This window comes from Pyrus communis, chromosome 4 (assembly GCF_963583255.1).
Source record: "Pyrus communis chromosome 4, drPyrComm1.1, whole genome shotgun sequence".
Classification (NCBI taxonomy): Eukaryota; Viridiplantae; Streptophyta; class Magnoliopsida; order Rosales; family Rosaceae; genus Pyrus; species Pyrus communis.
Window position 1 is genome coordinate 9,315,595 of NC_084806.1, and position 24,661 is coordinate 9,340,255.

Here is a 24,661-nt window from a genome sequence, read left to right on the forward strand (position 1 = left end):
AGATATTCTTAGCATTGTTTGGTCACCCTATGCCACTCCAAGCTTATTTTATCTCCATAGTACTTAGCACAACAACTCGTTACTCTTATATCTTCTTCTTTCTCTCCTCTATACCTCTTCTTCTCGAACTTGAATTAAATCTCAATTAAACACAATACTTGAGCTAAATTTTATGATTTATCTTAGCGTGAACTTAGTCTCCTTTTGAACCTTGTAAGAACTAAGAAAGAACGTACAATATGCTACACTTTTATTTAAGGGGTATGTTAAAATAACTCTCCATCTTTGATAAATGATTTCCTGTGTTCTTCTTTGTTGTCTTAACTCTTAGTTTCTCTTAATTTGTCTTTTGATGTAATATGACGTTTCTAAAATATAAGAACACATCAGTAACAATACAAATGAAAGTATAATCAATTTTTAGGAGCTTATATTATGACCCATTATTACAAAATTCTGATTTTGCCACTATATTGATCAAAAAAAAAAAAAAAAAATGAATTGAACTTTTTTTTTTTTTTTTTTTTTTGCCTCAATTTTGGTTAAGGTGTTTTAAGGCTTGAGCTAAAAAAAAGTCATTCATTCATTTGAGACATGTTATACAAAGATAAAGTACAATTACGCATGTGATACTACTCAAACTATTAGAAGCACAAAATTTCATAGAGTTCTAATTCAAACGGTTCTAAATATCGCTGAAATGGTGTCATGCTTGCATAGTGACATTATTTTTGCCTAAAAATCATAAATTGAGTAATTCTACTATTTGAGTTACAAGCTCGTACAAAATGCACTCTAGTCATTTACGTTTGGTTTAATTTTCACATATTGGGCAACTTCTTTATATTTGTTGCTTTCTTTTTTAACAAAAGTATTTGTTCCTTTACACTTATTTTTTGTCCTCTCCTCTAAACTTTTGAGAATGTGGATTATTCCTAAGAGGCAAAAGTGTGTGTATTTTTCTTTGGAAGAGTATGTACCTATGCGATTTATGTACAACTTAAGTTCAATTTGTCTTTTCCTACAATGTTACGCCCAACCATAATGATATTCCACACAATACCAATAACATATTACGACCGAACATTTGTTATGTAATCAGGCTAGTCCTGTGTAAAAAAACGAAGAAATACTACACTAATAACTCGGGGGCTTGTCTTACACATTTTGCAAGTGGAAGAGTGTTTCCTATAGGAATGTTCATCAATTTCTTTCGCTTTCTGTCTAACTGTGGCTGAATAGGAGGAGACATGATAACCAATTGTAAGCTCCACCATGCATAATGCTCCAAAACCACCGTGCTATGTCCAAATTTCTCAACATTGCAAGTTGCAACAAAACACTGCATAGCGATGCGAAAACTGGGTCCGATTCGATGACGGTTAGGGTAGCAAAGTGTCAATCAGAGGCAAAATCTACATGGCTGATATGGTTCGAGGTTTCATACGGAATCCGTTGTGGCCGGACATATGTCTTTCGAGTGGCTCGGTATGTTTGTTGCTGGTCTGGTCAGTGGTAACCATGGGAGCCCCTACCTTCAAGCATGCATGTTAAGATATTACCAAATAATGAGACATTAGCTAGCCCCGCTTTCAACACTTGCAGAAGATTGTGTACCTGTAATTAATGTACTTGTGTCCACCTAAAAAAGTATAGAACTTATGTGGCACGCAGGCCGATCAACTATTGAGCTAACTGCATCATTTTTGTAAATGTGGGTGTGCCAACTCGCGACTGGGTTCGTTTGGATGAGTAGAATAGATATGGTGAGGGTGTCGAATACGCTGTTCACTTCTACACTTGAGCGACTGCGATTGAGGAAAGAACACGTCTCGGCCTTGGGTTTTAGAACCTGAAGAAAAGGTTGCTTAATTCATTGTGAAGTTTAGGATCTTGTGCACCTGATTTGGTTGCATCGACTGTATTCATGAGAATATAGGTGCGTCTAATTGGTTTCAGGCTGTAGTGGCAAAGGTATTCAAAGGAGATGAGTGTCTTTATGATGAATGTGGTTCGATCGTCTGAATACTGAACTATGAAGTGCAGATTAGAGTAACCAATCATAGAAAACTTAATGAAGTGACCTCTTTAGGTGAAAGAATTAAGAACTCTTGGATGGTTGAGACTTGAATAGATAAGCAATTGACCAAAAACGATGTTGTTTACTTGATTTTCTCATAAGCGTGAGAAGGTTTTTCCGTAGAACGAAAATTTTCGCATAGAGCATTTTGAGTTGTTTGCTAAGTTGAACAGGCTTTTCGTGTTGAAAAACCTCTTCTATTTATAGGGGTGGGACTCATGATAAACAGATTTGCCAAGATAGAGTCCTGATATAACTTTGCATATTCGACATTTACCTGAATATTTCCTCATTATCCATTCTTTAGCCACAACCCAATCTCTTTATGCACTTGATTCGTCCTCATTTGATCAAGCATGAATTCTGATTCTTAGAATAATTCGCATCTTATCAAAACTCATCATGATCATTGACAATTCTAACTCACTTAAGACTCGACTGAGCCACGCTCGAGCTTGATCCTTTCACAATCCTACCGCTACAGGGACTTGATCGGATTAGTGCTTTTTAGGAGGATGAAAAAAGCCCACTGGCCTGCGAATTACGGCTTTCCAACTTGGGTTACTCATCCTCAGCCCCAACCTTTATTTTAGACCCAAACAAATTGACCCAGTTATTTGTCACATATTTTAGTAACATTAACATGTTATTGCACATCAAGCATCTAGGCCGAAGCTTCGTTGATCTATGATCCTACAATGAAAAATCGTACAAGGCAAGAATGTTGATAAAGAAATCATATGATCTAAAACAATTATATAAATATACACATGTTTTTCTTGGGTTTAAGCCTATCGAGGTGCTGCATAATTCGGTCCCCTGAATGTTATATATCAAATGTTGATGATCACTTCTGATTTGATATGTTCCATTTCTTTTCTCCTACACAAATTTGCACGATCATAGATCAAATATTTGGTTTGAGGAAAACAATTTAGCTACATAATTCGGTCCGCTGAATGTTATATATCAAATGCAGGATCATAGATCAAACATCTAGCTGTCTAAAATACGAGCATGGAAGCAAGAACAATTTCACTATTTAAAAAGAGAATTGTTATTGGTACTTCAAAAATCTTATTATAACTCCAAACTTTTTATATTTGGAAAGAAAAGTACATTTATGAGGAGTGTAAAATGAGATTTTTGAAGTACCAATAATACTTCCCCTTAAAAAACAAATTATACACTAGCTTTTAATTGTAATAAAAAAAATAATCAGAGAATAAAATGGTCAATTTTTGAAACACGAACATATGCTAGGATTGTTTAATAGGAAAACTAATGAAAAGAGCTTGAAAATTTTGAGTTTTAACGATAAGGACAAAATAAAGGGTAAAGTGAATAGTATCAGGATTGACTTTTTAGTATAAAAACGTGGTTTTTCGTTAAAGTAAACAGTACTGGAAGCTTTACTAATCAGATCTTAAGATTCCTACTTTTTTTAGTGCATTGGACATCTGAGCTGAGTAGTTTTTTATTTTTTATTTTTAAAGTATTACATTTATCACAATTTTCATCATATTTTTTAAATTAATATTTATACCGTCTTTATAATACAGATATTATTCACGTCTATTGGTAGGCCGTATAAATATTAGAAAAGTGATACAAATATGATAAGTGTATGCCCCACCACTATCAGCTACCATCACCACCGCAATGGAGAAATTTCTAGACACCCACATCGATAAGCAATAAAATGGGGGTTACTGGTTAGGGTTGAGATTCATTTAAAACCCACGAGCAAATTCTGGGTTTCAGAAAATACAAATTAAAGAACATCAAGGTTTATTACCACAAGTAGATTTTGGGTCACTCACAACATTCCTTCTATATCACAACACAGAGATCGGGGTGTTTCATGGGTTTTGGTTGCTGGGTAGTATTTGGGGGGCATATAGACAGAGATTTGGAAAGGGATGTGGCGGTGGGTTTGGGTATCAGTGGAGGAGGAGATTGAGAGGTGGTGGTAGGCTGGTAGCTGATGGGTTGCGAGTTGCAAGTGACTGGAAGTGAGTCGTGGAGGAGTTGCCGGCGGTGGAGTTGGGTGGTTAGGACGTGGGGGAAGAAGAGAGGGGGGAGGAAGATGCGAAGTTGATAAGGCTAGAAGTTGATTTTTAGAAAACTGTAATGGAGACTAAAATTTTTAACTAATGACGGATCATCAAAAAAAATAAACAACTTAAATAATAATCTAATTATCAATAATCGTATTATTTGATTTGTAAATTTGATTTACATTATGATGTCACCAATAAGAAATTAGCATTATCTATCTTTTAGTAAAATTGATTCTAATTTATTTTATTTTTTGAACAAATATACACTAAGACATACTTCAACCCTTGGAGTAAAACTCAAAATTTAGGTTCTAAACTTATCCTAACTTGCTTCAACCCTTGGGGCAAATATGAGTTAAAATCCAAAATCATTTATGAGTTAAATTCATTGAATTCAACGACTAAAATCTAATTTAATCAAATTCAACAGTAAAAAAAAAAAATCTAAAGGTCCAAATTTAAATCCATCGGGTAAAGTAATTAAAAAATATATATATCTTATTTGTTTCATATTCTTTCGTAGTGTTATACGAGTTTCATAGTGCTAGTTTAGTGATTTTTTAATATTTATCGAAACCTAAATATTTTTATGATAAAATGTTAATAAAATTAAATTAGGATAATCCACATTTTTTTAAAGTTACTTTAAGAAAGAAAAAAAAATCCTAAATTCGTTCTTTAATAATCTCGGGATAAAAATTTAACCTAGAAGGGTTGGAGGCGAAAAACTGTTTATGAGTTAAAAACTTTAGGTTTTAACCCAGGGGTTGGAGATGGTCTAAGAGGTGGAGATTGGACTAAGTCATACAATTGGCTTGCGAGAAAAATGTGGTTGAACTTTGTCTTTGACGAGAATCGAACTTAAGATCTCTCACTACAACCATTTGATCGTTGTACTAAGTGACAAGTTGATTCTAATTATTAAAAGAATAAAAATACAAGAGTTGATCTTTTGGCATGTATATGTCACCTGTCACATTAAATAGCTTAAAGATTTTGTTCAAATAAGTTGGTTTTCGAGATTATGTCTTTAGTTTATATTTTGTAGGCTAAAGACGTGACGATTGATAATTGCATATCGTTTATAATAATTTAAATTAGGGTTTTTATCATAAATGGTCATTGAAATTGACTTACCTTATCAAGATAGTCTCTGAAATTGAAAATCAGTCAATATAGTCCATGAAAATGGGTGTCGAAGATCAATGTGGTCCTTCCGTCACAATTTTGTCAAAAACTTTGTTATGTGCTGATGTGGCGCATAACTGGGTCCCACAGTCTAATTAAATATTGTCCATGTGGATTTAAATATTAAAAAAATATTTTGTAAAATTAAAAACTTAGGAAAAAAAGGAAGATGATTGGAACTCGTTAATGTGCCTACTGATGTGAACAACGGCGATGGGGTTGTTGTTGTTGGTGCAGCTGCTCTCGGCTTAGCTTGGGGTGGCAAATGGGCGGCACTTGGCAGAGCTGTGTAGGGAGGAGTACCCGACGTGGGCGAGGATGGTGCTGTGGGTGATGGCGGAGCTAGCGTTGATTGGGGCTGATTTACATGAGGTGATTGGGAGTGCGATTGCTATCAAGTTTTTGAGTAATGGGGCTTTGCCGCCATAATCTAGAGTCATCATAACACCTTTGGATTTTGGAATTTACCCTTTGTGTTTTTGGACCGTTTTGATCTTTGGATTTTTTTGGTTTTTGAAATTATGTTTTCTTTAAATTTTTCTGGGCTTCAGTGGTCAAATTTTGTCTTTTCTTTCGAGAATTGAAATTTGTGGCTGTACACCAGCTTTGAAATCACGACTTGCAAAGCGACTGGTGTGTTTGGCTGCAAGTGGGAGGGGAAGAACTCCAAAGAAGCTGAACAGATGAAGCACATAGTTTTTAATTATTTTTTCTTTTTTAAGTTTTTAATTATATAGAAATAACAATTTTTTTTAATTCCAGATCAATTTCAGAGACCATTTATGATAAAAATCTTTTAAATTTAAATTATTATCAACTGTCATATTATATGATCTACTAAATATAAATCAACTTTATATATCCAAGACGTTGTATGAATTTAATTGAACTTTAGAGTTAATAAAGTCCTAAATCATAAGATCCTCTTGGAGCGTTAGGCAACCATCCCACCAACAAATAAACCAAATTAAAGAAGCATAAACCCAATCCTAATAAATTGAGTAAATTGTAGCAATGATTTATTAACTTTAACTTAATTGGAGCAATGGTTTTCAACTAAAAATTCATTACCATTGGTCCATTAACTCATCAAAACGTGCAACTATGGTCCCTCAACTAAAAATTCATTACCATTAGTCCCTCAACTTTAATCCAATCGGAGAAATTGTCCCTTAACTTTAACCTAATTAGAGTAATAGTCCCTCAACTTTAACCCAATTGTAGTAATGGTCATTTCAAACAAAATTTTGACGAAGTTGACGAAAAGAACCATATTTGCACTTTTTGATGAGTTGAGGGCCCCAACTATATCAATGGTCATTCTAACATAACTTATTTTGACAAAATTCTAACGAAGTTGACAAAAAGAACCATAGTTATACATTTTGATGAGTAGAGGGATCAATGGTAATGAATTTTTAATTGAGGGATCATTGCTCCAATTTGATTAAAATTGAGAGACCATTTCTACAATTTACCCTAATGAATTTCCATTACTTTTTATACACCCAAAATACCCCTAGAAACAAACAAAAATTTCGAATCTGCACTCCTCAATCCGCAGTAGCAGCCACTTCAGCATGGCGTTTGGAGCCACTCCCGGCCTATTTCTTGCTCGTCACTTTCTTCTTATTCTACGATCCACATCCCAAAATATTTTTCAATTTCTCAAAAATCCACCCGACAATGCCACTGTCGTTCCCCTCCTTCTGCACGGACAGCGGCGTTTTGGGCACCTCGACCTTCAGGTTCTCGGCCAAACCCTCCAAACAAGCCCCGTTGCTTCGAAAACCAACAAACAATTGCGGGTACAACAACTCCACCGACTTCCTGAATTTCTTCCTAACCTTCCTCACCGAACCGGCACCGTTCGCATGACCCTCCTTGTAATCACCCACTGCCACGCGCCCGCTCGCGTACGCGACGCACGCTCTCAGTATCACACTCGCTCTCTGCCGAAAGTGCTCGGCGACTAACGCCTCGAAATTTTTGGCGGCCTCCGCAGTAGCTGGTGCGTTGTTTTGTGAGTCAACGAACTTGTCCTCGTCGTACTCCTGCGCCACCTTGGCCCAGCGAATGTGGGCGCCGGGGGCCCGGGCCCCGGCCCATGCCGGGTTCGTTGAAATAGGGCCGTTCGTTGAGCACGAGACCCTGGATCGACACCAGGACCTGGAGGATTGTCGACTGAGACGGATCCCACTTCTCCCGCTTCTTGCCGTGCCAGGTGTTGAGCAGGCTCAGGCAGACGAAACCGCTATCGTAGAGATTCGGGTTGACCCGGTTCCCGAAAGAGTGGTAATAAGAGTGGGGAGGGCGGGTCGGGTAATTTGACGGGAATGCGATGTCGAATAAGAAACGTGCATCGTGGTAGGGAGTGCCAGTGGCGCCGATGATAATGACCCGGAGGAGGTCGATGCCGGTTTCGTAGACGCGCACGTAGATGGAGTCCGGGAGGTGCTTCTCGAGAATCTTCCACTCCCGCATTATCTTCTGGTGGACCTCGTTACCGAAGCAAACTCCGCCGCCGCTTTTTGAGACGACGTTGAAATGGTGGTCTGAGGGGTCTGAGACGACGTCGAATTGCTTGAACCCGTTGGGCTCTCCTCCGGCGCCCGCCATTGTTTTCTTTCGAGGGCTTTTTGGTTATTGGACGGACTGTGGGACTGTGTAAATATTGGCTTGTTAATGTTAAATACATCTATATACTTAATACATTTCATATTTACTTTTTCAATTAAAAATTATCTTAAAACACTTCACATAGTTCTTCATAATATCCTCGCACCCCATAATCTTAACATACATCTTATATTTTTTACATACACTTCACATTTTCTACCTCCGCTGTACACATTTTCTTTGAGTTCTTCAAGCAATCCTACACTGACGACAATTTCAAAATACTTAAGACAAGCATTAGCCTCTACAGGGAATGCTCTGAGTTACTGAGTGTCTCAGAACTCATTACAGAAGTTATACATATTTTAACAATCATTATGCAACTAAATTTTGCAACATGAATTAGTTAGCAGTTAGTAATTGACAAGCTCAAAACCCTCTCTGAGCAACTGAGATGATCTCAGAGCCAAGGAAGACCATTTCAAAGTCAAGTAATGACGATCCAACCAGGAGATGGAGCATCGTAAAATGGCGACCAGAGAAGGGAACAAAAAACTATCACTTACAATATTAATAACACAGGTATTTTGGGAAGCAAAAGTAGGCTTAAATAAATATCGATGTCGTTGAAATCACTAAAATAATGAAATATGAAGTCTTATTTCATGTGAAGCTTCTGAAACGTTGATCTTGTGTTTCAATCAACGTGTTTGTAGTTTCATTGGTTAGGATTTTGTTATACAATAGAGGTGAGAGTGGTTTGAGAGTTGAATAAGCTAAATAATACGTTAAAAGTAATTTGGTGTGTATTTAGATTTTTTTTAACTTATAAGGTCGAAATTGTCATTGCATAGTAGAGTACATAAGTTATTTAATTAAATTTTAATGTGAGATATATTCAACATTATATGGGGTGCTAATAAAAAAAAACCTAAATATTTATTTGTGGAGAGTATTAGAGTACATATAGATTTACAATAAATTAATCGCTACTTACAACTGAAAATTACATTTTTATAATTTGGATAATTGTCAAGAAGATTTAAATTAATTAATTTAAAGCTAACGCCTCCCCAAAATAAACGAGTTTGATCGAACAAGTTTGAAAGAACAACAGTTGAAAATTACATTTTTATATTTCTTATATGGAAAAAGAGTTGAGAGAATTCTCTAGAATCCCAACGAAGAAAAAGTTCTAAACCCCTAAACAGAGTCACACCCCCAATAAAATTCCAACCCTTGACTCCAAACACCACACGAAAAAAGAATTCATACATAAGATTTAGATATAGATAATAGAGTCGATTTTTATATGAAGTTTAATTTTTGCTAGGCCTGGATAGGTACATAAATTTTAGTGGTGATTTTAAATTAATCCTAAGATTTTAAATATCTTCATAAAGTTTTTTTAAAAATAAACATTTTTTAGGTTCACTAACATTAAGTAAGGACATTGACAAATATTAAAGCATGTTTTAACTCTCAAATCATCTATGGAGTTTTGAATTTTCAAATTGATGCATTTTAGCTAAAGAAAATTTATAGTTTAATTTGGGTAAATGGATCAATTTAGGGGATTAGAACTCCAAAAACGACGATCAGTGAAAACCATTCATTATCCACTTCATCATTTAATGTTAGTAACATCATCATTTAATATTGATAAAATCTTCATTTAACGCCCGTGACCTAATAAATGTCAATTTTTCAAAATATTAGGTAATTATTTGAATTATTTTAAAAAATTAAGTAGTTATCCGTATTTAACCCTCGATCATTTTTCCTTTCGTATTTGATAAAATAGAAAATTTGATTCACACCCACTTCATTAAAGCCAACTTTAGGTAAAACCCAAATATTCCTTTTTTCGATTTAGACCCTTTGATTGTTGTGCCACCTATAACAAATTTCCTTTTACGTGTGGTGTTAATAAATGTTTCTATTTTTCATTCCCAATTTGCTTATAAAGTTAAAAAGAAGGTTTAAACCATCTTCAAAGGAAATGTTAAATTTTAATCATAAAATTTGAATCAAATTAAACTATTATTTTATTACCCTATTTTTTTATGAGAATTTTTATTATTTATTTTATGTTACATATAAATAATTGATAAAAAGAAATTCATATTAAGTTATTAACCCAGCCCCTTCTTTCTGAACATCTCCTGATCTTTTTTCTCTCTTTTCTGAATTCAAATCGACGGGACTGCTCATGCGAATCCATCTTTTCATACTTCCCACAAACACTCGAAGGATCAGTAGCTCATTAGAGCTCGTTTTGTACACTCCCCACAAACACTCAGGTTCACATATTCCGATCCTTTCTCTCTCTCTCTCCCCGTTTCGCTTTGTGGTTTCACTCTAATCCATGGCTACTCAAGGTCAAGTCATCACTTGCAAAGCTCCTCTCTCTCTCTCTCTCTCTCTCTCCCCTCTCTAGATTTCTATATGTATATATGTGTATGTATCGTTTTGTGTATGTTTTTTTACAGTGAAATGGTTGGTTGTGATTGAGAATATGTTTTGTGGGTAATGGTTTTTTGGGTGAAATTGAAATTGGGAATGCGAAGCGGCGGTGGCCTGGGAACCCCATAAGCCGTTGGTGATCGAAGACGTGCAGGTGGCTCCGCCGCAGGCCGGAGAGGTCCGGGTCAAGATTCTTTACACCGCTCTCTGCCACACCGACGCTTACACCTAGGGCACGAGATAAAAATAATAAAAAAATATTTGAAGCTACTGTCAAATTTGACAGCAACCCGTTTCTGCCAATCCATGTCATCGTCATATAGAAATTGACATTTCGGTTGGATAATATTATTGTGATCTTTTTTTACTATTATAGCTTATGTGAACATTTTGACATCTTCTTAGCTACTTTGGTCTTTTTCTCACTCAATGAGGATTCTCTTCGGATTTTCTTTGTGAGGATTTCGAAAGTCCTTGAATCACATTTGTTCATCGTACATCGTGTAATCAGTTTTTATCAGACACTGTTTATATTTAATTTTAAATAAAAATATTTACAATGACTTCTAACCGTACGATATACGATGAACGAATATAATTGAAGGATCTCCTGGATCTCACAAAGAAGATCCGAAGAGAATTCTTTTTCGCTAACCTTTTACTGTGCTTTTATAAAACAATAAGAAGACTAGACGAATCAGTTTTGGAGTCCCGGTTAAGAGTTTGGACTCGCGTGTAGGGAGGGCAATTATAATTTGGACCTAGATGATAGAAAATACCGTATATAACCAACTTTGCTAAACTTATATCGACAAAGCCCATTGTTTGATTGCGAGGATTGTAATTAATGGACTAGCTAATTGATAAGTTTTTTCTTTTCATACCAAATCTGACAAGATAAGGTTATTAGGTACAATTTGTTTCGAACGCAATTTATGCTTGGGCTAGTGATTTGCGCTTAGTGACATGCCTTGTTTCATATTTTTGCATGTATTGACAATTGCTTGAAGTATTTGCTTACTTTCTACATTAATCTTTAGATTTTGAATTGAGCAAGATCAAGAAATACCACTTCGACATGTAACAAAGTGAGAAAGAGTAAAAATCTAGACTAGAGTTATAATTGATGCAATCAAAACTAATCGAAAGCTTAATTGAAAGATCGAAAGCTTAATTAAGAAGTATATAAGCTGATATGATACTTATAGTGGTGTAGCCAGGATTTCTAAATAATGGGGTCATAATATCAATAAAAAAACTTTATTTGGCCATTTCGTCTAGCACCTAGTAGGTAGGTGCCAATTTTTGCCAACATATGCATAAAACTTATACCAACCTATGTCGATAATTACTATTATTTGTAAAGACTTGTTCAGGGTAAATGCAGGATACTGCAGAGTAATGTTGAAAATTGTCAAAACTTATCAACTAAAGTATTTCATCGAGCACATAATGATCACAATAGAGTCGCACACAAGAAGAGATAAAAGAAAGACAAATTGAGAGAAGAAAATAAAAGAAGTAGGAGAATGAGATTATAATTTAGTTTGCCTTAGCTGTTTATAAGATCAAATACAATACACAAACAAATATACATGAAATTTTTTAAGTTGTTGAAGTCAAAGACAATCAACAACCTCATACTAACTTCGCCACTAGATACTTGCATTCGAAGACGAGTTTTTTGCCGGCAGAGGAATATGATTTTGAGTTCCTAAAGTTTACTTACTTGTAAAAGTACAGAGTATAAATATATAGATGCCCGTAAATATAATATAAAATAGTTTTGAATTTAGAAAAAAAAAAAATATAAGTTTTACGTTTTAAAGGTTTTCTATTTTATAAAAAGTATAGCGATATGGTTTTCACTAATTACGTAAAGAAAAAACAAATCATAACATCGTCTAGCGGTGTTACGTCACCATCGCACCAACAAATAATCCAAATTAAAAAAGAAAACCACTGATCCTAATCCTAATAAAATTCTAATTACCTTTATTTACCCAAAAATACCCCTATCAACAAATGAAAATCTCGAATCTACCCTCGGAATCAAAGGCCCAAATCCGCAGCGGCAGCAGCAGCAGCAGCAGCATTGCGCTTCGATTCACTCCCGCCTTTCTTGCCGATCTTATTTTTAGGTCCCAATCCCAAAACCTTTTTCAATTTCCGAAAAACCCTCCCAACGATACTACCACTGCTCCCCTCCTTTCTCGCAGACGGCGTCGTTTTGGCGGCTTCCACCTTCAGCAGCTCGGGCAAACCCACCAAAGAATCACCGTTCCATTTGAAATCCTTGTACAGTTCGGCGTACAACTTCTCCAACGGCTCCCTGAAACTTCGCCTTACCTTTATAACCGAAACGGCACCGTTTTGGTGACCCTCCTCCTCCTCCTCCTTGTACTCGCCCACCGCTACGAGCCCCTTCGCGTATGCAATGCACGCTCTCAGTATCACACCCGCTCTCTGCCGAAAGTGCTCCGCCACGAACGCCCTGAAATGTTTGGGCGGCCTCCGCAGCAGAATGTGCGTCGTTTTGTGAGTCAACAGGAACGCGTTCTCGCCGTAGGCTTGCGCCGTGTTCTCCAACCGACCCCGGCCGAATATTCCCGTGCCCGGTTCGTTGAAATAGGGTTTCTCGTTGAGCACGAGACCCTGGATCGAGACCAGGACCTGGAGGATCGTCGACTGAGACGGGTTCCACTTCTGCCCCTTGCTGCCGGACCACGTGTTGAGCAGGCTCAGGCAGACGTAGCCGGTCGCGTAGAGGTTCGGGTTGACCCGGTTCCCGAAAGAGTGGTAGTAGACCTGGGGCGGGCGGGTCGGGTAATCGTTCGGGAACGCGATGTCGAAGAAGAAGAGCGCGTCGTGGTAGGGCGTGCCGGCAGCGCCGACGATGACGGCCTGGAGGAGGTCGATGCGGGTGTCGTAGACGCGCACATAGATGGAGTCCGGGAGGTGCTTCTCGAGAATCTTCCACTCGTGCATGATCTTCTTGTGGACCTTGCTGCCGCCACTAGTGAAGCAACCTTGGCCGGCGGTATTCTTCGGGAGGTTGGATCTGTAGAAGTGGTGGTCCGAGGGGTCCGAAACGACGTCGAATCGCTTGAACAGGTCGGGCTGACTTTCTGCAGCGTCGTTTTCCGGCGTCTTTGGGGTCAGAGAAGGAGCCATCTTCTATGGAGGACTTATTGGTGATGGGGCGGAGTGTGTGAGACTGACGGGGGGGGACTGCTAATATAATATGATTTGGAGTCTTTGATCCAAGCCTTTCCTCTCAGGATCGCATTTTCAATATGACTAGCTAACTTATTAGTGTTTTTCGTCCGTTCACGTGGATTAATCTAACAAGGTTAATTATTTTTTAATTTTAAACCAAATTTAATAGGAAGTTTTAACGAAAAACCTACGTTACTGTTTATTTTAACGAAAAACCATATTTTTACACTAAAAAATCAAACCTAGTACTATTCATTTTATCATTTATTTTGTCCTTATCGTTAAAACTCAAAGTTTTCAAACCATTTTTATTAGTTTTCCTAGTTTAATAAAGTTAGGCTAGGTACAATACTACAATTTATGTTGAATGCAATTTATACTTGTGCGGATTAAATGATCCGCAATCTTTTTAGCCATCTCTTGTGCGGATTAAAGGCGCGGACATTCCGTGTGGACCTTATCTAACGGCTGTGACTGCCTAAGTGTAGTGATGGAACCGGACTTAAAGAAGAAGGGGAAGGGAGCTGGCGGAAGTTGAACGGCGAGTAACGAATGACTGGATTTGAGGGACAAGTGGTAGATCAGCAGCACCAAAGTGATGCACAGATACAATCTCCAATGGCTTCGAGGGAAGACACGGCTTCGTGTGTAATGGCGTTGGAGGCAGCTTTGCTTCCATGCTTGCATGCTCTGTGTGGTTCAAGCGATTGACCGCTCTCCCCACCCGTCTCATCAGAGTTAGTACCGGAACGAAAGAGATGAGAGGAGACCGAGGCAGGATGGTAGTCCTGAAAAAGATCCTTCTGCCAACTGCTTTGCGGGTGGACGTGGATATATTTTCATGTAATGTAATACTTGATTTAGTTTGGTTCGTATTTTAGCAAATGCTTCAAGTAATGGCACTCCCGCATTAAAAAAATAATTGGAATACCAATAACAGCTCCCGTAAACAATCTGTAAGTGTAACTTGAACGAAGGAAAATATGTTATTACGTGCCCAAATACATTAATTAAACAAGTGTCATGAGGAATGGTGTCTACTTGAAGGGAAAGATGGAAGTCATTCCCACCAATTTGACAGCCCAACTTTCTTACGCTTACCGTGGAAGGGAAGCGGTATGCAAATTCTACAACTTGGAAGAAGGCTTTTTCGAACTCCGACCTGCTATGAACTCTTGCATCTTCTTAAACTGGGCTTTGGTCATTCCCTTGTAATACTCATGACCCCTCTCCTGAAATTAAACAATCAAAACATGTCCATACATTGTCATGAATAAGAACAAACACACGCTAAAACAACATTCGTAGCGTTACATACTAGAACTTGAGTGCAGAATTTGAGCTAAGTCACGCAATCTATCGACCATAATAATTAAATTCCCAACTCCCCGATCATAAGACCTATCACTTACGAGCGCAGACCGACAAATCTAAACCAACATTGTTAGTAAAAGGTATGTTAGTGGTAAAATGGGCACCTTTTCAAGCGTAAGGGCGTCGGCCAGGTCCAGCTTAAGCCCGTCATTGATAACAGCCTTGTATCTCAACACCATGTCATGGTTATTTTTCGCAATGGCCTCACCTACTTCACGAGCTTTCTTCAGCAACTCACTCTCTTCCACAACGTGGTTCACGAACCCCAACTTTTCGCCCACCTCCGCTGTCAACGGCGTCGCCGCCAGCGACACTTCGCGCGCTTTGTTGGGCCCTATGATCCTCGAAAGCTTCTGGGACAAACCCCACGACGGAAATATCCCAAATCTATTTTCAAACCAAACAAGCAGAAACGGTTAGAGATATTGCGTACCAATTCGGACTTCGATTCTAGATCCAAAATCTGAAACTAAAGAAGGGATTGATACGGACCTAGCGTGAGTGTCCATGAATTTAGCTCCTTTCGTCGCGATGATGATATCGCAGGCGAGCGCGATCTCGAACCCGGCGGTGACCGCGAACCCGTTAATTGCTCCGATGATGGGCTTTCGGCACCGCTCCATCTGGGAAACGGGGTCGGACTCCACGTCCTTCACATCGCCTTTGAAAACGTCCTCGGCGGAGGTGAGATCGACGCCGGAACAAAACGCGCGACCGGACCCAGACAGAACGATGACCCGGACCGATTCGTCTTGATCTAGGGCCTTGAAGGCCTGGGCAAGGTCCGTCATCATGGGCCGGGTCAGCGAGTTGAGCGACTTGGGACGGTTGATCGTCACGAACGCGATTCCGGTCGCTTCGCGGTTTACAAGTATGAGATTTTCCGGCGACGATTGGTGGCGGGCCATATTGGTAGGTAATACGGCGGCGTTTAGGGAGAAATGGATTTGGTTTTTGGGTTGGATTGGATTGGCGCGGAATCGGTTGAACTCGGATTGGAATGCGTGTGGATGGTGTCGTTTTTGCTTTGGAATGCGTGGAAGAGTTATCGTGACGATTTGTTTTAGTTGACACTGGACGCTACGATGAAACTGACAGTTGAGTGTTGCGCGGGCCCGCCAAATAATGGCCATGGGCTTCACGGGCCTCAACTACAGGCCTGAAGAAATAAATAAATAAATGGGTCCGAATACACATTGAAAGCCCAACCCAATTTCGCTTTTATTTGGAACATTCATTTTTATGCAAGCGATACTAGACAAGAAAAGAACAAGGCGAGAGTGGAGAAGTTGTATTGTATCCTCAAAAGTCAAATTATTTTTGTGGAAAGCCATTCATCAGCTTCTCACCTCTCGTGGCAAAGAGCTTTTATGACGTGAGATCACTAATGAAGGCATCATGTCTTCTATGTGGACATGGACATCCATATGACCGTCTACAAGATGAAACAGTGACAATGAATCCGTTGCACAAAAGTTTACTATCATCACAGCGAGGAATGACTCGGGAGATTTAATAGATTCTTGGGGTCTTTTGATATGGGTCCAAAGTAACTAAAAATTAGACCTATTTCAAAAGTCAAAAGTCACTAAAAATTGGACCTATTTCAAAAGGTGACTTATAAAATTGGACCTATTTCAAATTTTCCCTAGATTCTTTGATTTGCCCATGTGTTGGACTTCTATCGTCCAAAGTGACATAAGTAGTGATAGTTACTGATGGGTCATGTGGTAAAGAGAGTTAAACATCGTAGCCAATGATAGTAATTTAGTAAATCTATTGTATGGAAGTTATTTTCGTCGTGACGAAGAAAGAAACAGGAGAATTAACTATTTTTTGGGCTTGCCCATGTGCTGGATGTTTCTAGCCGAAGGTGACGGAAATGGCGGTTAGTGAATTCTAACACATGATGGGGAGTGCTAGGTTTTATATGGTACCCCTATTGATGACACCAAGCGTTTAGACTTTAGCAACTCAATTGTCATTCATTTCGTCCAATCCTAGAAATGGTAGCAAGGTTGGCCAGCTACTATAAGCTATGTAAAAATTCAAAATGAATCAAGTTTAAACTCAGAACGCAATAAATTAAAAAATAAAAGGTCATATTCACTGAGACAATCTACCGCGTATCTCTTATTTATTCTTCATGAAGCTTATTACAACGATATTATATAATCAAGAAGCTCTTCTGGGCACATTCTTTTTACACTCTTTCTCTTCTATGATTTTTTTTTTTTTTTTTTTTTTTTTTTTTTTTTTTTTTTGGCAACGATGCTGGCAATTACTACCCGATGAAACAATGAGATTTATATATTAAGAACCCAAAAGAAGAAGAAAAAAGGATAATAATTACTAAATTCTCTGTAGAATAATTAGCATTATTCATTTAACTGCACTTTTGTTCCAGCCAACAGATTTAAGACTGAATGAGTTGCAGAACATTGATGGGTGAAATGTCATTGGAGTCTCCATACAAGAGACGTCTTGCTATGATTACATTAGCAGCATCAGAAGGATGGTAGGGATCCCAGAACACGTACTTTGATCTCTCCCTGCAAACTTTGGACGGAGGACCGCACGGAATCAGACCCCCGAAGCGCCCCGCCACATGACAGCATGCAGAATTTGCATTCACAAAACCTGCATTTAACATAACCAAAAACACTCAGCACTGCATCGCTTTGATTCGTAAGAAAAAATTGTTATAAAAAATTAAATTTCTCATATGCCTTCTCGTTCTCACCAAATGATATGTAGTTCTGAGTAATGTCATTTAGAATGCCATAAACATCTGCATAAACAAATTTGGACCCCTCAAGGTTGGCGTTGAGCTCCGTGAGAAGGCTCTTCAACTCGGGGTTGAACAATCGCGCTAACTGATTTGGTTTTTCGACACAGGAATCTCCTGCACCAAGATTTGTATCCCTCTCATAGGGTATGCACCCAATTGGTCCTACATTTGTCACAAGAATCTTCCTTGCTCCCAAATTGTACAGTCTCTGCAAGGGTAACGCGTCTATCAACTAAACCTGTAATGGCGAATATTCATATGTACAAACTAAGGGAAAACGAAAGTAAATTTACAGTGAGTTGTAGCCTGTATCTTGAAATCATAATTCCCACAAATGTTTCCGGAGGTATCAATTTTTGCTCAGGAGCTGAGATCACCGGCGTCAAGTAGTTGTTAATGAAATCGTTCGAGCCCATTGTTACGGAGAAGAGAGCCTTGCTTAATAGCTGCAGAGCTGCAGGAAGGCCAATGCTGGAGATAATGTCTTGTCTGGTATTAGCAAAGAAATCTAGCTGTTCATCCATGTTTAATCGACCTCCCTATCAAATTACACGAGGTTTTTACGTCACATCAAAGCAGCGTATGTACAAATAAGTAAAAACTCCAAACATTGAGTATATATCACAGGAAGCCTTACAAAAATCTTTCCTGTGTGATTAAGAATTCCACCTCCACCTGAAGCATAATTTACACCCTGCAGAACTTTCGGCCCGGCAGTTGCTGGAGACAAGTAAGGAGGACTGAAACCTTTGAAGCCAAGTTGCTGACCTGTTAAACCTAAAATCAATTAAAAACAATGAAGAAAACCAGAAACAAAATAAATAAAAAAATGGAGAACTTGCCTATGATGTCAATAGTTGTTCTTCCATTTGTGTATCTTCCAGTTGGCTTTCCGAAATCGATTCCATTAGGAAGATAGTTGGCCTTGGAGAGTGACACAAAGTAGTTGTTATTTCCTGCATCGACCAGAGAATCCCCAAACACAAAATTTGCAGGAACATATTTTGCCAAGCATATTCTCCAAAAAAACACAAAAATTGTTGAAATTTGGAAGAAAATGCCAGGCTTAGTGACTGTTCTATTTGATAGGCCACCCATTGCAAAGGATGTGAAGAAGGTTAATACAAAAGTTTCACACTTAAAAGGAGTCAATATCAGCAGCTATTCATACATGAAAATTGAAAATATATAATGAGACGAAATTTGATTAGTTGCAGGCTGCTAATTTGGAGTGCTTTGACCAGCTTTCAATTTTAAGGCAAAAGCGTATCTCCAAGTACCAAAATTATAACTAACTAAAATGAAGACAAACTCATAAGCTTCAAAGGAAGAAGTCGCAGAAGTTTCATCATAAAATTAATTGACAACTCTACTCTTTATTAACATATATAAGATTTGATAAACTTCCGATGCAAGACATTTCTTCACATCCTCATATTTGATAAAATCCAAAATATGTCACACCATTTACAATTTACAAAAGAAGATTTATTAAATCCACTTTTAAGTATGATAATAAAGATCATGAATCATGATGACTAAGGATTATGTAAGCTTTGCGTGGAGTAAAACACAAAAGTAAAAAAAAAAAAATGTCAAATTTGTTTGTAAAGGAAATGCTATGATTAATCGTGCACACGTGCACATGCTAATACATAAAGTTTGAACGGTCATGATCAACTTTGCGCACAACTGATCCTAATGAAAATATTTTTGTTCATCACTTTTAAGTGACGGTGATATTCATCGTCCTATTTATTACTGTTAGATGCGTTTAAATTTCAAAAGTTGTGTGGAGAATAGACACAAATCTCAAACTTCAAACGTATCTAATGATGATAAATAAAGTGATGATCATTATCACCACTTAAGAATTGTGACGTAAATGCACCCGATCCTAACACTCCTCTTGTTTGTAATCATTGATTGCCCTGCAAAATTAGCAGCAACCACCCGTGGTGACAATGCTGATGTACAGTTTCAACGCCACAAGAAGTACATATTCAAGTGACTAAAGATCCACTTGCATATATCAGACCAAAAACATAAAAAAAAGGTGGCCAAAGTTGGAACCCTAGTGTGTAGTCCCCGCACTAATTATTTCTCTCAACTACTCAAAGTTTGAATATGTCCTTTAGCTTCATACAAATTTGCAACGACTCAAAGTCTAAACCAAGGCTTTTATAGGAAGAGTAGTTTAGGCAATACCTATAAACCAGTCGGCATTTATAAGCTGCGTGACTGGCCGGTGCCTAATGTTGGAATTTTTTGGATCACCGGGCCCGCCTCACTCTAACGATACCGATACTATTCCCAACTTAACCACCTGTCCAATCCGTCAGGTGTAAAATTTTACCACAAAAGGTCTCGGTATTAGTTAGAGTGAGGTAATCATATTTAAACCCATTGGGTTTCTTTGAACCCACCGATGTGGGACTTTAACACTCCCCCTCATGTGTAACCCCATTTAGTGGTTCACACGTGGAGAGCTTGCACCGTGGGCTCTGATACCATGTTGGAATATTTTGGATCGCCGGGCCCGCCCCACTCTAACGACACCAATATTGTTTCCAACTTAACCACCTCCCCAATCCGTCATGTGCGAGATTTTACCACAAAAAGCTTCAGTATTAGTTAGAATGAGGTAATCATATTTAAACCCATTGGGTTTCTTTGAACCCACCGACGTGGGACTTTAACACCTAATGGGGCCATGAGAGAGTTACCAGCAACGGGATACAAATGCCATAGAGATAAAAGATTGTCCTAGGTTCGATTTATGTATATTGCTACTTTAATACATTCTATAATGGCTACTATATATAAGAATTTCCTCTACATGATGTTTCTGTATCAACCCGTGGGCTAATAATCTCTTTTGCAGTTCCTTGCCACTATTTCCCAACATTCATAATCATGGCTCTCACTCTCACAGATGGTCTCAAAACTGCCTTGCAAAGGTATTATAGGAATATTTGTGTTGAAATAGAATCCAAATTGGTTGTCGAAAGAGAATCCAAATTGTTATTCTTTGCATACTTGAAAGATGATGACTGAAGCTATTAGCTTTTTAGGAAGCTTGGATCCAGCATCCAAGTTTAATATTATTTCTTGGCGACATGTTTTCTGGAAGCGAAATTTGGAAAAAGCAAATTTTGTACTATAACCATGGGCATTATTTGTTATGTTTTTGATCATACATATTCTTATTGCAATACATTTATAGCTCAAGTGGTTAAGAGTAGTAGCGAAGGGAGGGTGAGTGCATTGGGTGTTATTGACCCCAATAACTTGCTTTTCCACCAAGTTCTAAACAACAAGAAAATTAAAGGAATCATGTTTCATTTTATATATTTCCAGATAATTAGAAGTCTCCACTAAACCATTATGTGCTTAATTTTGAGCATTTGATATTTATACAGTAAAAACGTATAAATAGCGGTGTTGTGGCTAAATAATAACCAGCCATGGTGACATGTCTACACTTGTACTCCCCATTTAATTGATTGATCACCAACTCTGAATCACCAAACACCTCAACTTTAGTTGCCCCCAACTCTATCAAGATTTCCAGGCCAATTATCAGTGCCCTGTACTCTGCTCGATTGTTGGTAATATCTTGATAATCCAGAAGAAATGAATAACAGTGTTGAACACCCTTGGGATCAATGATGACAATCCCGGCCCCAACAACATGTTGAGTGCAAGATCCATCAAAATACAGCTTCCAATGAGTGATCCAGATGCTGGTTATTCTCTTTACTTCTTGCTAAATCCATTTGTCCTTGCCTGATAAGGCTTTGCTTGGTGGGATCTAGAGGCTGGCCATTTCTAGAGTCCCTGGGATATTGATAAGTTCATCCTCTGATTCTTGGTGCTCGGCCAAGAAGTTTGCAATTGCTTGCCCCCTTTTATTGCTCTTTGAGGCATATATTGAAAATTGAATTTTAATAGTGCTAGAATCCATTTTCCAATTCTTCAAGTTAGCATTGGTTTTGACAACAGATATTTGATTACGTATATCTTAGCAATAATGTGAATGTGGCAAGGCAACATGTAATGCCTTAACTTGCAGGCAGTGAAGTACATGGTTAAACACAACTTATCCACTGGGGTATATCTTGTTTCTATCTCAGTAAGGATTCTACTAAGATAATATATTGCTTCCTTTTTCCCACCTTCATTGTTTTAGGCCAACAGGCTCCCTTTTGACTTTTTAGAGGCAGAAATATAAAGCTTTAAAGACTTCCCTCTCTAAGGGGGCATGAACACTGGTGGGGAGGCTAAGTAAGCCTTTATCCTGTCAAAGGCCTCTTGGTGTGGTGATGCGAGATTTATATGCGCACAAATTAAACCCTCGTTTGACAATTGTAGTAGAATGGATAAGTGAGGGATCGTTCTAGACCGGGGATTAGGAGGGATTGCTAATCTAATGAAAAATGACTCAAAGATGTAAAAATATACTTCAAAACACGTAAACAAAATCAAAAGACTCTTAACTAAACTTGTATGACTCAAAACAAACTTAAAAGACTCAAAACAACTCAAAACAATAAAAAAGACTCAATTTAGACTCTAGGACTTGACTTGGACGAAAATAGAATTGGTTTTGACTCAAAAACACTCAAACTCACAATTAGGACAGATTTGACACAACTAAATAAAGGGGATTAGGTTTTTGACGAATTTAAAAGAAAAACAAGTAACTAAAAGACTTAAGTAAACTTTGGACGAATTTGGGGATATGGATGGGTGATTAGCTAGCTAGAGGGTCCTTCTCCACACATGACACACTTGCATACAAATTGATTTCCAGTTGCTTTTCGATAAACCATGAACCTCAACACCCTAGATTAACCGTGACATCACTAATTAACCCTCAGATTTTCCTTAAGTTATTGGATTGGATGACATCATACGACAACCCAAAGCATTCTTCAAAAGTCCCCTACATGACATCATAATAGAGATACAATCAAAGATCATTACGTTCTATGAAAATCATAAGTATTGACAAAGCACTTGTAACTATGACATCATGATACTCATGCTAGGAATTTACTTAACATGATTGTGAAAACAACCTTAACTACTTGTGAATATAAGTTTGTAACGATTATGTGAAACTCCCTTATATTCTAGCCCCAAATTCATGCATGCAAACTAAGTGTGCACCCTTAATCAACAAACAAGAATAAGTTATCCATCAAACGGTTAAGTAAATTGCATTCACAATTTATGAAATCACAACTGGAATTAATCAATTCATATTGCAAATATAATCATGGTTTCAAAGTCTCCCCTAGCTAAAACAAGTTTAGCTCCTCATGTTTACAACAAAACAAAGAGAATATAAATTAAACATTGAAAACAAAGATTGAATACACCTAGAAACGCTCCAACAATCCAAGCTTGAATAGCCAAAACGTCCAAGGCTTCTCCTCTCTTCTTTCTCCTTCTTTGTTGCGGCACAATAGCATAAGGTCTAGGGATAATTGGTTTGGGGGATGGAAGTGTGGAATGGAAAAATGGTGTTTGGATTATAAGGGGAGAGATGGGAAGCTCACGGCTAGGGAAGGGAGAATGTGTTTGTAATGTGTTGTGTATGAAAATGAGATGTTCCATGAATGAATGAATGCAAGGGTATTTATAGGAGTAGTGGAGGGAACATATGGCTATGTCATTTGTAGGTGAAGTAGGTGGATGTTGTAGGTGAAGTGGATGTTGTAGGTGAAGTAGGTGGATGTTGTAGGTGAAGTAGGTGGATGTTGTAGGTGAAGTGGATGTTGTAGGTGAAGTAGGTGGATGTTGTAGGTGAAGTAGGTGGATGTTGTAGGTGAAGTAGGTGGATGATATGTTAAGTGATAAGTGATAAGTGATATGATATGTGGTTATGATATGATAAGTGGTTAAGTGGTGATGATAAGTGATAAGTGATTAAGTGATATGATATGTGGTGATGATAAGTGATAAGTGCATGTGGGTTAACTAATGAAGGAAATGCATGTGCAATGACAATGTGTTAGAATGGATGTGTGTTATGCATGGCATGATTGGGATTAGGAAAGGTTTAAATGTCCTAAAACTAAAGAGAACAAGGTTCCAACACTTTGGCTCCAATTAGGTCTTCAATTTCGTCCAACACTTTGGCTTCAAGCATAAGCTATCCGTCCTTAGCCCAAAAGTGCTCCAAAAGTCTCCAAAATGCATCTTTTTGCTCCTTTAGCCCTTTGGACCTACAAACACACGAAAATAGCTTAAAGTACCAAAATAACTAAAGAAACATAACGTAAATGTACGAGAACAAGCCATTTAAGTCGCATAAATATGCTCCTATCAAATACCCCCACACTTAGCTTTTGCTAGTCCTCGAGCAAAACAGAAAAACAAAACAAAAAGAACAAAACACAACCTACACCTTCCAACAATCGTCTCAGGGATTTCCAAAGCACATGACAAGTTAAAAATCATTATTCCCACAGATTTTAGCCATTTTTACACTTAAGTACATTCTTACTCATAGTCACCACATACTAGTTCACAATTAAGCATTTAAAACCATGTTTTGAATGTAGTAACATGCCTTAGAGAATTCCCTCAATTCCTTACTAGAATGCACTCTATTTTCACATAGATTTTCTGACTACACACCCTACACTAGTTATATGTGAGAAGATTGATGTAAACATGTAGACGAACACTCACATATGTTATAACAAGGAAAGCATTTTCTGAATTTACGATAACGACATGAATATGATCTCATGAATGGAATGCTACTACTTAGAATGAGAACCAGTGATTCCATAAGCTCATATCAATTCCAAACTCCACATTATTAAACACATAACGATCAAGATA

General features: G+C 37.9%; 4 protein-coding genes across 4 annotated transcripts; all 4 read right to left on the reverse strand.

Annotated features, from left to right (window-relative positions):
• Nucleotides 1-6,965: 6,965 nt before the first annotated feature.
• LOC137732647 (putative ubiquitin-conjugating enzyme E2 38) lies at nucleotides 6,966-7,950 on the reverse strand. Its single transcript, XM_068471947.1, has 2 exons — nucleotides 7,532-7,950; nucleotides 6,966-7,482 (listed from the first exon to the last, which is right to left on the reverse strand). The coding sequence occupies exons 1-2, from the start codon at nucleotides 7,948-7,950 to the stop codon at nucleotides 6,966-6,968; spliced, it is 936 nt and encodes a 311-aa protein (XP_068328048.1).
• A 4,389-nt stretch (nucleotides 7,951-12,339) lies between these two features.
• LOC137732139 (putative ubiquitin-conjugating enzyme E2 38) lies at nucleotides 12,340-13,770 on the reverse strand. The gene has a single exon (XM_068471439.1). It carries the CDS (start codon nucleotides 13,588-13,590, stop codon nucleotides 12,469-12,471), a length of 1,122 nt encoding a protein of 373 aa, XP_068327540.1. The 5' UTR covers nucleotides 13,591-13,770; the 3' UTR covers nucleotides 12,340-12,468.
• A 775-nt stretch (nucleotides 13,771-14,545) lies between these two features.
• LOC137732140 (probable enoyl-CoA hydratase 1, peroxisomal) lies at nucleotides 14,546-16,043 on the reverse strand. Its single transcript, XM_068471440.1, has 3 exons — nucleotides 15,502-16,043; nucleotides 15,114-15,396; nucleotides 14,546-14,867 (listed from the first exon to the last, which is right to left on the reverse strand). The coding sequence occupies exons 1-3, from the start codon at nucleotides 15,915-15,917 to the stop codon at nucleotides 14,763-14,765; spliced, it is 804 nt and encodes a 267-aa protein (XP_068327541.1). The 5' UTR covers nucleotides 15,918-16,043; the 3' UTR covers nucleotides 14,546-14,762.
• A 1,223-nt stretch (nucleotides 16,044-17,266) lies between these two features.
• Nucleotides 17,267-19,110, reverse strand: LOC137730559 (GDSL esterase/lipase At4g16230-like). Its single transcript, XM_068469541.1, has 5 exons — nucleotides 18,643-19,110; nucleotides 18,438-18,568; nucleotides 18,094-18,339; nucleotides 17,753-18,008; nucleotides 17,267-17,649 (listed from the first exon to the last, which is right to left on the reverse strand). The coding sequence occupies exons 1-5, from the start codon at nucleotides 18,896-18,898 to the stop codon at nucleotides 17,426-17,428; spliced, it is 1,113 nt and encodes a 370-aa protein (XP_068325642.1). The 5' UTR covers nucleotides 18,899-19,110; the 3' UTR covers nucleotides 17,267-17,425.
• Between the last annotated feature and the right edge of the window lie 5,551 nt (nucleotides 19,111-24,661).